The 12,525-nt window shown below is 39.4% G+C and overlaps 1 protein-coding gene across 4 annotated transcripts in view; it reads right to left on the bottom strand.

Moving 5' to 3' along the window:
* Window positions 1–12,525, bottom strand: part of ELAPOR2 (endosome-lysosome associated apoptosis and autophagy regulator family member 2) — a 222,930-nt gene that overhangs the window by 68,781 nt on the left and 141,624 nt on the right. For all 4 annotated transcript variants that reach the window (XM_060196310.1, XM_007537720.3, XM_060196308.1 and 1 more), the window contains one exon: window positions 1,726–1,906. In XM_060196310.1, the coding sequence (XP_060052293.1) occupies window positions 1,726–1,906 (181 nt within the window). The remainder of the gene's footprint in view (window positions 1–1,725; window positions 1,907–12,525) is intronic.

Genomic DNA, 12,525 nt, shown 5'->3' with positions numbered 1-12,525 from the left:
TACTTGGGTGAGACCTTTCCTTTCATAGTATACTCTAATTTCATCTCAGGTGGTTCACTTTCTAACAAAGTCCCAAAACCTAGATATACACCAGTTTCTGTGAGAGAGAGCTTATGTTCACACGTATCCATAAACTACTGCAAAATATATACCTGAAAGCAGAAGTACACTAGAGTTTGCAGTAAGTACCTCCCTAACACTTCCTCTCCACTATTCCAAGCTTTGGGTCCATGATTGCTCAACAATTTGTTTGGCTTCGTATGTTAACCCTCTTTTCAGTCACCAGGTTCCAGATGCCATCAGGATGCTGGCTAGGCTTCCCTGGATTGAAGACCCCACCAATGTGTCCTGGAGCTCAGCTTCCCCAGAGACCCACCCTACTAGGGAAAGAGAGAGGCAGACTGGGAGTATGGACCGACCAGGCAATGCCCATGTTCAGCGGGGAAGCAATTACAGAAGCCAGACCTTCTACCTTCTGCAACCCACAATGACCCTGGGTCCATGCTCCCAGAGGGATGGAGAATGGGAAAGCTATCAGGGGAGGGGGTGGGATATGGAGATTGGGTGGTGGGAATTGTGTGGAGTTGTACCCCTCCTACCCTATGGTTTTGTTAATTAATCCTTTCTTAAATAATAAAAAAAAAAAAAAAAAAATATATATATATATATATATATATATATATATATATATATATATGAATGTTCCTACTCATGACCACAGAATGTGAACTCAGATCTACAGGGATACAAAGGTCACATAGGCTTCTAAGCTGAATATGGACACCAAATCACGTCAAATCGATGGGGTTTACAGTCAGCAATATTTATATACCTTTCCCTTATTTGGTAGATACTCTCTTCCTTGATCCAGCTTTCTGGTCCCTAATCCAACCATGACATCATCTCCCCAGATAATAACTTGGATCCACCTGTATATCAGATTTCAGGCTCAGGGGAAAAAAAAAACAAACTAGTATAGCCACAGGTCCTTTGGAATATAACTAAAACAGGCCTACTAGCTATCTACAAAACAGAGACCCCCAAATCTCCATCTGCACTATTCCAGCCTTTAGGTTCATGGTTAGTCAACAACTTGTTTGGCTTTATATATTAACTTTCTTTTCAGCCATCAGGTTCCAGATGTTACCCTGATGCCAACCAGACTCCCCTGGACAGACAGCCCCACCAATATGTCCTGGAGCTCTGATTCTCCAGAACCCCACCCCACCAGGGAAATAGAGAGACAGGCTGGGAGTATGGATCAACCTGTCAATGCCCATGTTCAGCGGGGAAGCAATTACAGAAGCCAGACCTTCCACCTTCTGCACCCCATAATGACCTGGGGTCCATACTCCCAGAGGGTTAAAAAATAGGAAAGCCATCAGGGGAAGGGATGGGATATGGAGTCCTGGTGGTGGGAACTGTGTGGAGTTGTACCCCTCTTATCCTATGGTTTTGTCAGTGTTTCCTTTTTATAAATAAAAAATAATTTTAAAATTCATATTATTAAACAAGCACTATATAAAAAGTCACTGTAGTTCTATCCTTATGATATGTGGGATAAGTCACCGGAGTCTCACAATTTCACTCATATATTTCAATTTAACTTTAATCTCTATTTTTAAAAAATGGCATTTTTAAACAATTCTTCCATAACAACAATTTAAAACAAGGTCCCAAAATCATTTTCTAAAAGTATAATTCTTGGACTAACTGATATCCTACCCTTTGTTCCATCTGAAAACATTCCAGGGGGGCAGGGATGGCAGGAAGATGATCCATTGTTATAAAATCCAGGGTTGCAAGGTGGACAATTCTTCTTCTCTCCAGAAGGGGGCAACCTAATAGCATCTGTAAGATCTTCCCGGCAGATTTTGGGCTCAATCCACTTGTACATTATCTGTGTCTGAAGAAAAAAGGAAGAAAAAAATTATAAAATTTGCAACTCATTTACGATGCTATATTTACTTTGTGATTTTTTAATTTCCAGTAACAGAAATGTCAAGCCTAGGAAATCTAAATAGCAACAGAATAGGTCAATTGGAGAAAATGAAAATATTAGTTAGCAAAGGAAAGGGGGAAATGGTGAAGTGATCATTACTTTCAAATATTTTTATCCTAAGCTACAAAAATGCTTACTTCATACATGGCACACATAGCACGTTCCTTGCCATGAAATCACTTGTTGTTGTTCTTATTACCTAGCCAATTTTTTCCAATAGAAACAGAGAAACAGGAAGGAGAGGGGAAGGAATCCCAGCAGAGGCTTCCTCCACTGTAGTAAGAGCTGGGATCAAATCACGGTCTTGCACATGACAAAGCAATGATCACTCTTTAAAATGTAGAACACAGAATTATAAATATCATCTTTTTAGCCACTCGTTCACTTTATTCGGTAGTTGACTAAATTTTCCCTTTTCATTTTGAGGCCTCCACTACTACCTTCCTTTCCATCACCTACAACATATATTAACCAGATATATATTTTGTACGTAACATCAGGATAGAAAAGATTTAATACATCTAGTTTCAAATTTTAGTAAGATGGCAGAGGAGGGCAAGAAGCAAAGTCTGACGTATAAAAAGGAAAAGTTCACTTGCTTATAAAACAGGCCTTACTGAACAGAAAGAGCATGATCAATGATTAGAGGAAACAAATACCTGAGTAAGGGTTCTATTAGGCTTTTGTGAAGAAACAAGGGGGACAGATGCATGAACGTTTATGAGTAAACTATGTGGACTCTATGTTCAAGTCACAAGTATTATTGGTATGATTAAGGGGGGGGGGGGTGAATGAGGATGATGCCAAGAACGTGCATTCTTGTCTATTATCTGTCTTTGGTAAGCAGAGAGGATGTTTGTGAAGGTGGTACCTAACATTTGATCAATTATACCATGAGTCTCTGCCACATGCTAATATTTTCAGGGTTATCTGCTAGTCAAGAAGCCTTGCAGGTTTGTTAATTGGGAATATGGCTGCCAGTGTCTTGGCCTAAGTACATTCATACTGGATAGCTGCCTATTACATTTCAAATCTGTTATTTCTTAAATACTGAAAACTGTTGTTTTGAGGTCTTTTCCAGTAGCATACCTGTTTTTTGTTTGTTGTCTTAAATTTGTATTATCTTTATTGATTTATTGGATAGAGATAGCCAGAAATCAAGAGGGACAGGGGAGATAGAGAGGGAGAGACAGAGAGACACCTGCAGCCCTGCTTCACCACTCACAAAGCTTTCCCCCTGCTGGTGGGGACTGGAGGCTCAAACCCAGGTCCCTGTGCATTGTAACATGTGCACTCAACAATGCCACCACATGTTGGTCTGCTTCTAAATTCTGCTTCTAAGACCCTTTCTGTTTCATTGGTTTAATCCCCCCTGCTTAACACTGTATTCTATTTACACAACCACTGTCGTATGCTTTACATTGGTTTGTTCTAGCCCTCCCCCGCCAAGAGAATTGGATCAGTCCTGTTAATTTCGCGGGCCTGCTTGGCCCCGCCCCAAGGAACCCCGAGAGAGGGGTTCCTGAGTCAGAGAGTTCCTGAGTTTGAGAGTTTCAGGGTTACAGAGTAAGAGAGAGTTCCACAGTGGAGGAGTTTGAGAGGGTTCCCCAGTACGAGAGTTCCAGAGTTCCAGAGTTGGAGCGTTCCCGAGTTACAGAGTAAGAGAGAGTGCTTGTGCCGCTGCAAAGAGACAGCGGAGTTCTGTTTGGTGATTAGTTTGTCTTAGTTTATGAATCGTTGTTCCTGAATAAAGAAATACAGCTTCCCTGCCCAGCCATTGTCTCCGCGTCTCTGTTACCCGCCGTGAAGCAAGCTAGCCCGGCCAGCTGGAGCCGTCCGGAATATTAACAACAAACCACTGTTAACTAAGCACCACCCTGCATCCAGGGCATTGGTTTAATCCTTACTGTTTCGCACACTTTTTCCTTTTCCCCACCTCCTATCCTACGTACATCCTCTTCCGACCTGACAGTTCCACCTCAGGATATATAAGGACATGACTGTAATTAGAGATAGCTTAGATTGCGCTGAGTTCCACATGAATAAAGACTGAACTGTGTACCACTCAGCCATGAGTCTCTGGTCCTCTGTCTCCCGCCCATGAAGCTAGACCGGCAACTGGCACCCTGAACAGGGACTGGCAACCACACAGCTCCCCAGTAACGTATACTTGCACAAAAATATTATAACAAGACATTTTTTCTCAGGTTTTTAGTCCCTGATGTACAAAAATTAGCATGAAGACAGTCTTTTCCTATGGCCCAGAAGATGGGGCAGTGAATAAAGTGTTAAACTCTTAAGCAAGAGGTCTGCTCCCCAGAAACATATTGCTAGAATAATGCTCCCCTTTAATTAATAAATTAAATTTTCTTTAAGAGACAGTCTTTGCCTTCAAGGAATGCATTATACATAAATTGAATTTATTGGATTCAGACAGAGAAATTGAGATGGAAAGAAGTGATAGAAAAAAGACATCTGCAGCATTGCCTTACCTCTTTGTGAATTTCGCCCCTGCAGATGGGGACTCCACTTGAACTTGGGTCCTTAAGCATGGTTATATGTGAGCTCAACAAGGTATGCCATCTGCCTTCCACCCCTCTCTTTCTTTTAAATAATAGTATTGCTCAGCTTCAGTTTCCAGTGATGACACATGATGTCTGAGATTGAACTTGGGATCTCTGGAATCTCAGGCATGAAAGGCTTTTGTATAACCATTATGCTATTTTCTTGACCCTCAAAGAGTAATCTTAAACCTCATCTTTGTTGTTGTTGTTGTCTTGTTTTGCTTTGTTTTTTATTGCCACCAGGCTTGATGCCAGCACTACAAATCCACAGCTGCCAATGGCCAGTTTTTCTTTTTTTCTTTCTAATTTTTATTTGATAGTACAGAGAGAAATTGAGAGAAGGCAGGAAGATAGAAGGAAACACAGACACCTGCAGACTAGCTTCACCATGATGAAGCAGACCCCCTGAAGGTGGGGGCTATAGGCTTGAACCTGGGTCCTTGTGTTTGGTAATATGTATGCTTACCTGAGTGTGCCACCATCCAGTCCCCTCAAACTTCATCTTTTCATTTTCACGCATGCATATGCCAACTCACAAAATAGCTAAATGCCACAAAATCTAGAAATTTGTTACAATATGATTATTATCATTTTGAAGTTATTAATAGAAACAAACATTGAATGAGTTAGCCACTTTAAAAACAAATTAGATGGGCCAGGTGGTGGCACGCCTGGTAGAGCACAATGAGCAAAGATCCAGGTTTGAGCCCCCGACTCCCTAACTACAGGGGGAAAGCTCTGTGAGTGGTGAAGCAGTGCTGTAGGTATATCTCGGTCTCTCTCCTTCTCTGTCTCCCCTTTCTCTCTCAATTTCTAAGCTGTCTCTAGCCAGTGAATAAAGATAATACAAAAATTAGATTAGCTTAGAATAGTCAATTATTTCATAAATAAATGCATCTTTTAAAAAAGAATAAAATGTCCTAAAATTATTCTTTCTTCTTAGGCACAGAGGTCTGATTCTCTGGTAGTTGAGCTATCTTCCCAGTCACCTATTCTTTCTTCTTTGAAGAAATCTTTAAAAAATATTTTATTTATTGATTCCCTTTTGTTGCCCTTGTCATTTTATTGTTGTAGTTATTACTGTCATCGTTGTTGAATAGAACAGAGAGAGGAGGGGAAGACAGAGAGGGGGAGAGAAAGATAGACACTGCTTGTGAAGCAACTCCCAGGTGGGGAGCCCAGGGCTCATTCGGGGATTCTCATGCCAGTCCTTGCACGCCGGTCCTTGCACTTGGCGCCACATGCTCTTAACCCACTGCGCAACCACCTGACTCCCTGAAGCAATTTTTTTTAACAGTAAAGGCAATGTCCTAGTTATTTCCAATTAGCAGAGAATCATTATACTTTGAAAGAAACAAAAGCTCCTTAGGGTATTCTCTACTATTATCTTATAGGAGAGTAAATTTTTTTAAACTTATTTTTTTTAATTATCTTTATTTATTGGATAGAGACAGCCAGAAATCAAGAAGGTAGGAGAAGATAGAGATGGAGAAAGACAGAGAGACACCTGCAGCACTGCTTCATCATTCACAAAGCTTTCCCTCTGCATGTGGGGGACTGAAGATTCGAACCTGGGTCTTTGCACATTGTAACGTGTCTTCAACCAGGTGTGCCACCACCCAGCCCCTAGAAAAGTAAATTATCTCTCTGAAGAATGATTCTTAAGGTGGTTTTAAAACTAGACAATTATACAAATGGCTTTTTTTCTTTTTACAACTCCCTATTTTATGGCCCTGTTCAAAAACATATAAAGTTAGTAAACATTAAAATAGCACAAGTCAAAGTGAGTAAAATTATACTAAAAAATGTGGGTCAATGGTTGTGAAAAAAAATTTCATGCCTGAGGATCCAAGGTCACATAATCTACCATAAGTCATAGTTAAGCAGTATTCTGGTCTCTCTCTCTCTCTCTCCCCATAAAATATTTTAAAAATAAAAGTAAAAAATATTATTTTTGACAAGTCAACTAATCGGTTTCATGATTTTCAATCCAAACACAATAAACATTTTAAAATTAGAAGATGTAGACCACTTTTAAGCATTTAGGAATCTAATTTCAAATGTTCTGAGGTAAAAGTTTTGTTTATAAAGCAGGTTGCATCACATGACAGGCTGATTTTGTGTCTCTTTCTAATGGGAACAGATGCTTCAAGTCTGGCTGACAGTAGAAAGATAAGAATTAATATTAATGGTACTTAGTGCCAGATGTCACACAGTATAGGTGAAAACCCAACAATCAATTCACTCTTTAACAACTTGCAATAAAATTATGAAATATTTTATGAAACAAAAATGTCAATAAAGCAAAACTACTAAAATTTCCATTAATATCACAGAAGAGTTTCAGTGTCCCAGAATACTAAGCATGAAGAAAATATATTTGAAAGGAACACATGAAAGCAGTATCAACTCGAAATCTGTTTGCATGTTCAAAACGAAATTCAATACAGGTCCAAGAAGGATGACAGAGGACCTAATGGGGGTTGCATTGTTATATGGAAAACTGAGAAATGTTATACATGTACAAACTACTGTATTTACTGTCAAATGTAAAACATTAATTCCCCAATAAAGAAATTTAAGACTAAAGAAAGATCTAAAATTTTAACATATTTTCATACTATTTGTCTACAGTTGCCTGCCTTCTTCCTTCAAATGTGCCTGCACAGATGTACCAGTACTTTGTAGACTAGCTGAATGTTTTAAAGCTAAATTTCCTGTGCCTTAAAATTGGCACTTCTATCTAACTACCTGTGCACTATAATGATCTCGATGTTTCTAGTCAGGCAGGTTATTGCTTATCAAACACCACTCACCCCTAACACCCTACCTTTCAAGTTGTAAGCCACTGGGCATTCATTATTCTATTTATTAATTCAAACCATTTACATGTAGTTCTTCAATCAAGCACATATCCAGTTAACAATGGAATTTAGCTCACAATATACTACACCTTTTTTCATAAGAAGGTAATGAGAAGCTCTACCAAGTAACGTGGGATCATAAGAAGATACCTTGTGGGAGTCAGCGGTAGCACAGTGGTTTAAGTGCATGTGGCGCGAAGTACAAGGACCGGCATAAGGATCCTGGTTCAAGCCCTCGGCTCCCCACCTGCAAGGGGGGTCCCTTCGCAAGCGGTGAAGGGAGGTCTGCAGATGTCTATCTTTCTCTCCCCCTTCTGTCTTCCCCTTCTCTCTCCATTTCTCCCTGTCCCGTCTAACAACAACATCAATAACAACCATAAAAATCAACAAGGGCAACAAAAGGGAAAATAAATATTTTTTAAAAAAGAAGACACCTTGTATTGATGAATACTGCCCCTTCTCAGTAGTCAACTTTTTTTAGCTCAAATCTGTAGTGAATCTGTCCACGTGTTTATATGCAGGTTTTTGATATAGCTCAGTCTGTGTAATAAATGGGCTGCAGGAGGCCAGGCAGTATCATGTGTGGTTAGCACTAACATCACCATGCTCAAGAACCTGGTTTGAGCCTATGCTCCCCACCTACAGGGGGCATGCTTCATGAGCTGTGAAGTAGGTCTGCAGGTGTCTCTCTTTCTATCTCCTTCTTTATCTTCTCCTCCCCTCTCCATTTCTCTCTGCACTACCCAATTAAAACAGAGAAAGAGAGAGAGAAAGGAAGAAATAAAGGAAGGAAGGAGAAAGAAAGATAGAAAAAGAGAAAGAAAGAAAGACCACAGGGAATGGTGGATTCATAGTGCTGGCATGGGATACCAGCGATAACCCTGGTAGCAGAAAATTAATTAATTAATTATTGACCTCAACAATTTTAAAACAAAAAATAAAAATTTCAAATTAAATCACTGCTTTAAAAATGTTATAGTGCTTACTGAAAAGTGAATATTCTCTGAGTTTTCTATTTTATACATCCTGTTTTGAATATACTGAACTTTATTCAAGTATGAGCCACATTTGTATATGTCCATCCAATTCAGGGTATCACACAAAACCTGCTATCCTTCTGAGACCTTCAGAATAATTTATCTCTAGGTCAAAAACACCAACTAATTAATTATTCATGTTTGTTAAATTCCCTGTATCTACACAGTCCTTACATAATGGTTAATATACAGAAGGTCCTACAAATATTTGTATGACAAAATACAACTATGAGATATATATATAGTCTTTCTCCTACCCACTTCAATATGGTTTCCAAGTTTGAAAATGGTTCTTTTTACATTAACTTCAGTGCTGTAAAACCCAATGAATATTTTTCAGTGTTCATATAGTAGATCTTCAACAAGAAATCATCTCCTTAGTCACTCCTGTCTCTTTCAACACTTGATATAACACTCTCTTGAATTTCTTCCTTTTCTCAGTCACTACCACCCCTGCTCATCTTTCATGACCTTAGTTCATGTAGGCTCATCTAGCAAAATTTCACTTCAGTTCTATTTCAACTACTTTCTATTTGCTCCTGACTCTCAGAATCACATATGTAGGCCAGAAGCTAGTATATAAAACTGTCTTTTGAACATCCCCCTTTAGGGGGGTACTCAGAAGGAATTTCTTTCTCTGCCTCCCATCATTTGCTCTTACTAAATATCTCCATTCACCCATCTTTAATACTGCCTTCCAGAAATAATGAACGTGTAAATAGTGTCACATTTCTTGAGTTTTACTTCTTATTTCCCAGTCTACACCCTTCTCACTGACCTCTTGACATCACCAACTTCCATTTCTCAATCAGAGAATGGTGTCATAGCCTCATAAGCAGTTACCCACATCCTCCCTTACCACCACCACCACCACCACCCCAACCAACAATCTTGTGTTCTAGATTAGCTAGAGTTGCTGAACAACCTAGAAAATCATCATTAAACCACTTGGCAAGCCACCAAGTTATTCTTAACAAAAAATAAAATGTTCTTAAAATATGAAAAAAAAAATAGGGGGAGACAGCACATCAAATCTGTATGCCTGCAGTCACAGAGACACCAGGTGCACTATATGCCAGAGTTAACCAATTGTCCTGGTTCCTCACCCTCCCCTCTCTTTCTATCTCTGTTTTAAATTACTATTCAAATAACAGAAGAGTTTATGGAGTGCTAGTTTACAGCTCTGTTTCATGCCTACAATATGCCCAGACTCAACAAAAAACCTATCTTGTGTTTAAGTGTAGACACAATTCGCCTGTGGGTGTGCATATGTGTGTGCTTCTGCAAATATTCTGGACATTCTACATTGAATACGTGCATTTACTTCCTTTATGCCCTACTCATTGGCATAATAAAAATAGCTTTTGAATATTTTAAATAAATCTTTTTTTATTTTATTTATTTTTGGATAGAGAAATAAATTGAGATGGGAGGGGGGAGCTAGAGAAGGAGACAGAGAGAGAGAGAGAGACACAGTGAGACAGCTGCAGCTCTATTTCACCCCTTGTGAAGCTTTCCCCTGCAGGTTGGGACCAGAGGCTTGAACCTAGATCTTTGTACATTGTAATATGTATACTCAACCAGGTTGTCATAGCTTTTGAATATTTTTACTACACAAAAACAATATACTTTTGTACCCTAGATCTCTTCCATTTAAACTTCAAAAATGCTGAAATATTATTACAAAGAAGAAACTAAATATTACTTTTGCCTTATGACCTCAAAAAAAAAAAAAAAAAACAGAGCCCTACTCCACAAGTGAAAGATAGAAACAGGCTGGGGACATGGATCGACCTGCCAATGCCCATGCCAAGCAGAGAGGCAATTATAGAAGCCAGACCTCCCACCTTGTGCTCCCAAAAAAGAATTTTGGTTCATACTCCCAGAGGGATAAAGAATAGAGAAGTTTCCAAAAGAAGGGATGGGACAGGGAACTCTGGTGGTAGGAACTGTATGGGATTATAGCCCTGTTTTCTTACAATCTTGTTAATCATTATTAAAGCACTAATAATTTTTTTAAATTATTTTTGCCTTACTTGTTTTTTTTAATATTTTATTTATTTTAGATAGAGACAGAGAAAATGAGTGGGGAGGGGAAGATTGAGAGGATGAGAGATACAGAGAGAGAGAGAGATCTGTAATACTGCTTCACCAGTTGTGAAGTTCCCTCCCCCCTTGCAGGTGGGGTTAGGGGCTTGAATCCCAACCCTTGTACGTTGTAACATGTGTGCTCCCCCAGGGGTGCCAACACCTGGTCCTTGCCTTACTTATTAATAGGGCAAGTTTACCTACAGAAGCATCATTCCAAAGTACTTCTCAGCCCACCCCAGTGGCACCTCTTTCATGTATTTTCTAAGCAGAAAAAGCTCATATTAATCAGTTATTATAAGGGCATCAAGATCTTACCTTGCAAAAGATGGATAAATAGCCCACTTGAGTAGTACACTGCTTTGCCTTGTGTGCAACCCAGTATTGAGCCTGGCCCCCACCACATTGGAGAAACTTCGGTGCTGTGACATCTTACTCTTTCTCTCTCTCTCTGACTGTCTAAAAAAAATGTTTTTTAAAAATCTCTTACTTTGCACAATCAAAACAGTGGTGACTCACAATTAGAGTTCTATACTAGAAAGTGGAGAGCCTTTGTATAATAACCCTTTCACTACTTACACAAGACCTGTATTCTCATCACTCTGCTCCTATTCCCTCACTCTCTCATGAAATAAAAGAAATTTTTCCACTTCACTAGGGGAGTTGATGGCATGCTGTATAGTTTTTGGCACATAGGTAGAACCTCTCATCACCCCATAATAGTTGTCTGGGTTCCTGGTATATGATGGTCATAAACAAGTTTTAAAAATAGAAAAAAAAAACCCAATATTTTTAGAAAGGTCTGTTACTGAATGAGACTCATTAAAAATATACTACATAACACTTTCTCATTTAAGAGATATTAGTCTGAGTTACTGTCCTGATTAAAAGTTAGCTGTGGGGTCGGGAGGCTGCAGTGATAAGCTTACCCACCTCACAACTATGAGGCTCTGGATCTCATCCTCTACACAACAGGGGAGCTATACAAACTCGGTGGATGTTGGAGAGATACTTAGCTCTCGCTCTCGCTCTCTTTTTCTTTTTTTTTTTTTTTTTTTTTTTTTTCCTCCAGGGTTATTGCTGGGCTCGGTGCCTGCACCATGAATCCACCGCTCCTGGAGGCCATTTTTCCCCCTTTTTGTTGCCCTAGTTGTTGCAGCCTCGTTGCGGTCATTATTGCCATCGTTGATGTTGCTTTGTTGTTGGATAGGACAGAGAGAAATGGAGAGAGGAGGGGAAGACAGAGAGAGGGGGAGAGAAAGATAGACACCTGCAGACCTGCTTCACCGCCTGTGAAGCGACTCCCCTGCAGGTGGGGAGCCGGGGCTCGAACCGGGATCCTTACGCCGGTCCGCTCTCGCTCTCACTCTCGCTCTCGCTCTCACTCTCGCTCTCTAGGGTAGGTCACTTGGTGATAACCCATATGCTAGAGAGCCTGAGTTTCATCACCAACACTGTAAGTAATCTTCTACTTCTTATCATTGAAAGTTTCTACTAATTTAAACAGTCCTGCCTTGTATTATTCTGAATCAGTAAGTCCTTGCTCTTCTCTAAAGGCCAGAATGTATATCATAGCATTCGAAAGCTAAATTTCATTTATTTAAAAAAAAAAACTTGACTAGAGGTAAGATTAATATTCAAATAAATTTCGAAAATATAAATTAGAACCTAAAGATACAAAAATTAAAAAAAAAAAGAATGTAATAGCAGTATCGCTATGTATTTTCCACACCAGGTCAAGAAAACAAATGGCAGTATTTTAAAGATTCAAACACACAAAAAGAATGGTGCACTGTGGTAACCTTAACTTCGGATTCTCCTCCTGGCATATGCAAATACAGACTAATTATTTAATTAAGAGAACTAAGAGAACAGCAAGTCAACTGCAGAGCTCATGTGTACATTTTACCTCTGCCTAAGTGCCTTTTATATGGTAATTACTTTGCATTTTCCAAATTCAATTACCCATT

Source organism: Erinaceus europaeus, chromosome 8, assembly GCF_950295315.1.
Source record: "Erinaceus europaeus chromosome 8, mEriEur2.1, whole genome shotgun sequence".
In the NCBI taxonomy this organism is placed as follows: Eukaryota; Metazoa; Chordata; class Mammalia; order Eulipotyphla; family Erinaceidae; genus Erinaceus; species Erinaceus europaeus.
The sequence above is the reverse complement of the archived record's forward strand: the minus strand, read 5'-3'. Positions and strand labels throughout refer to the sequence as shown.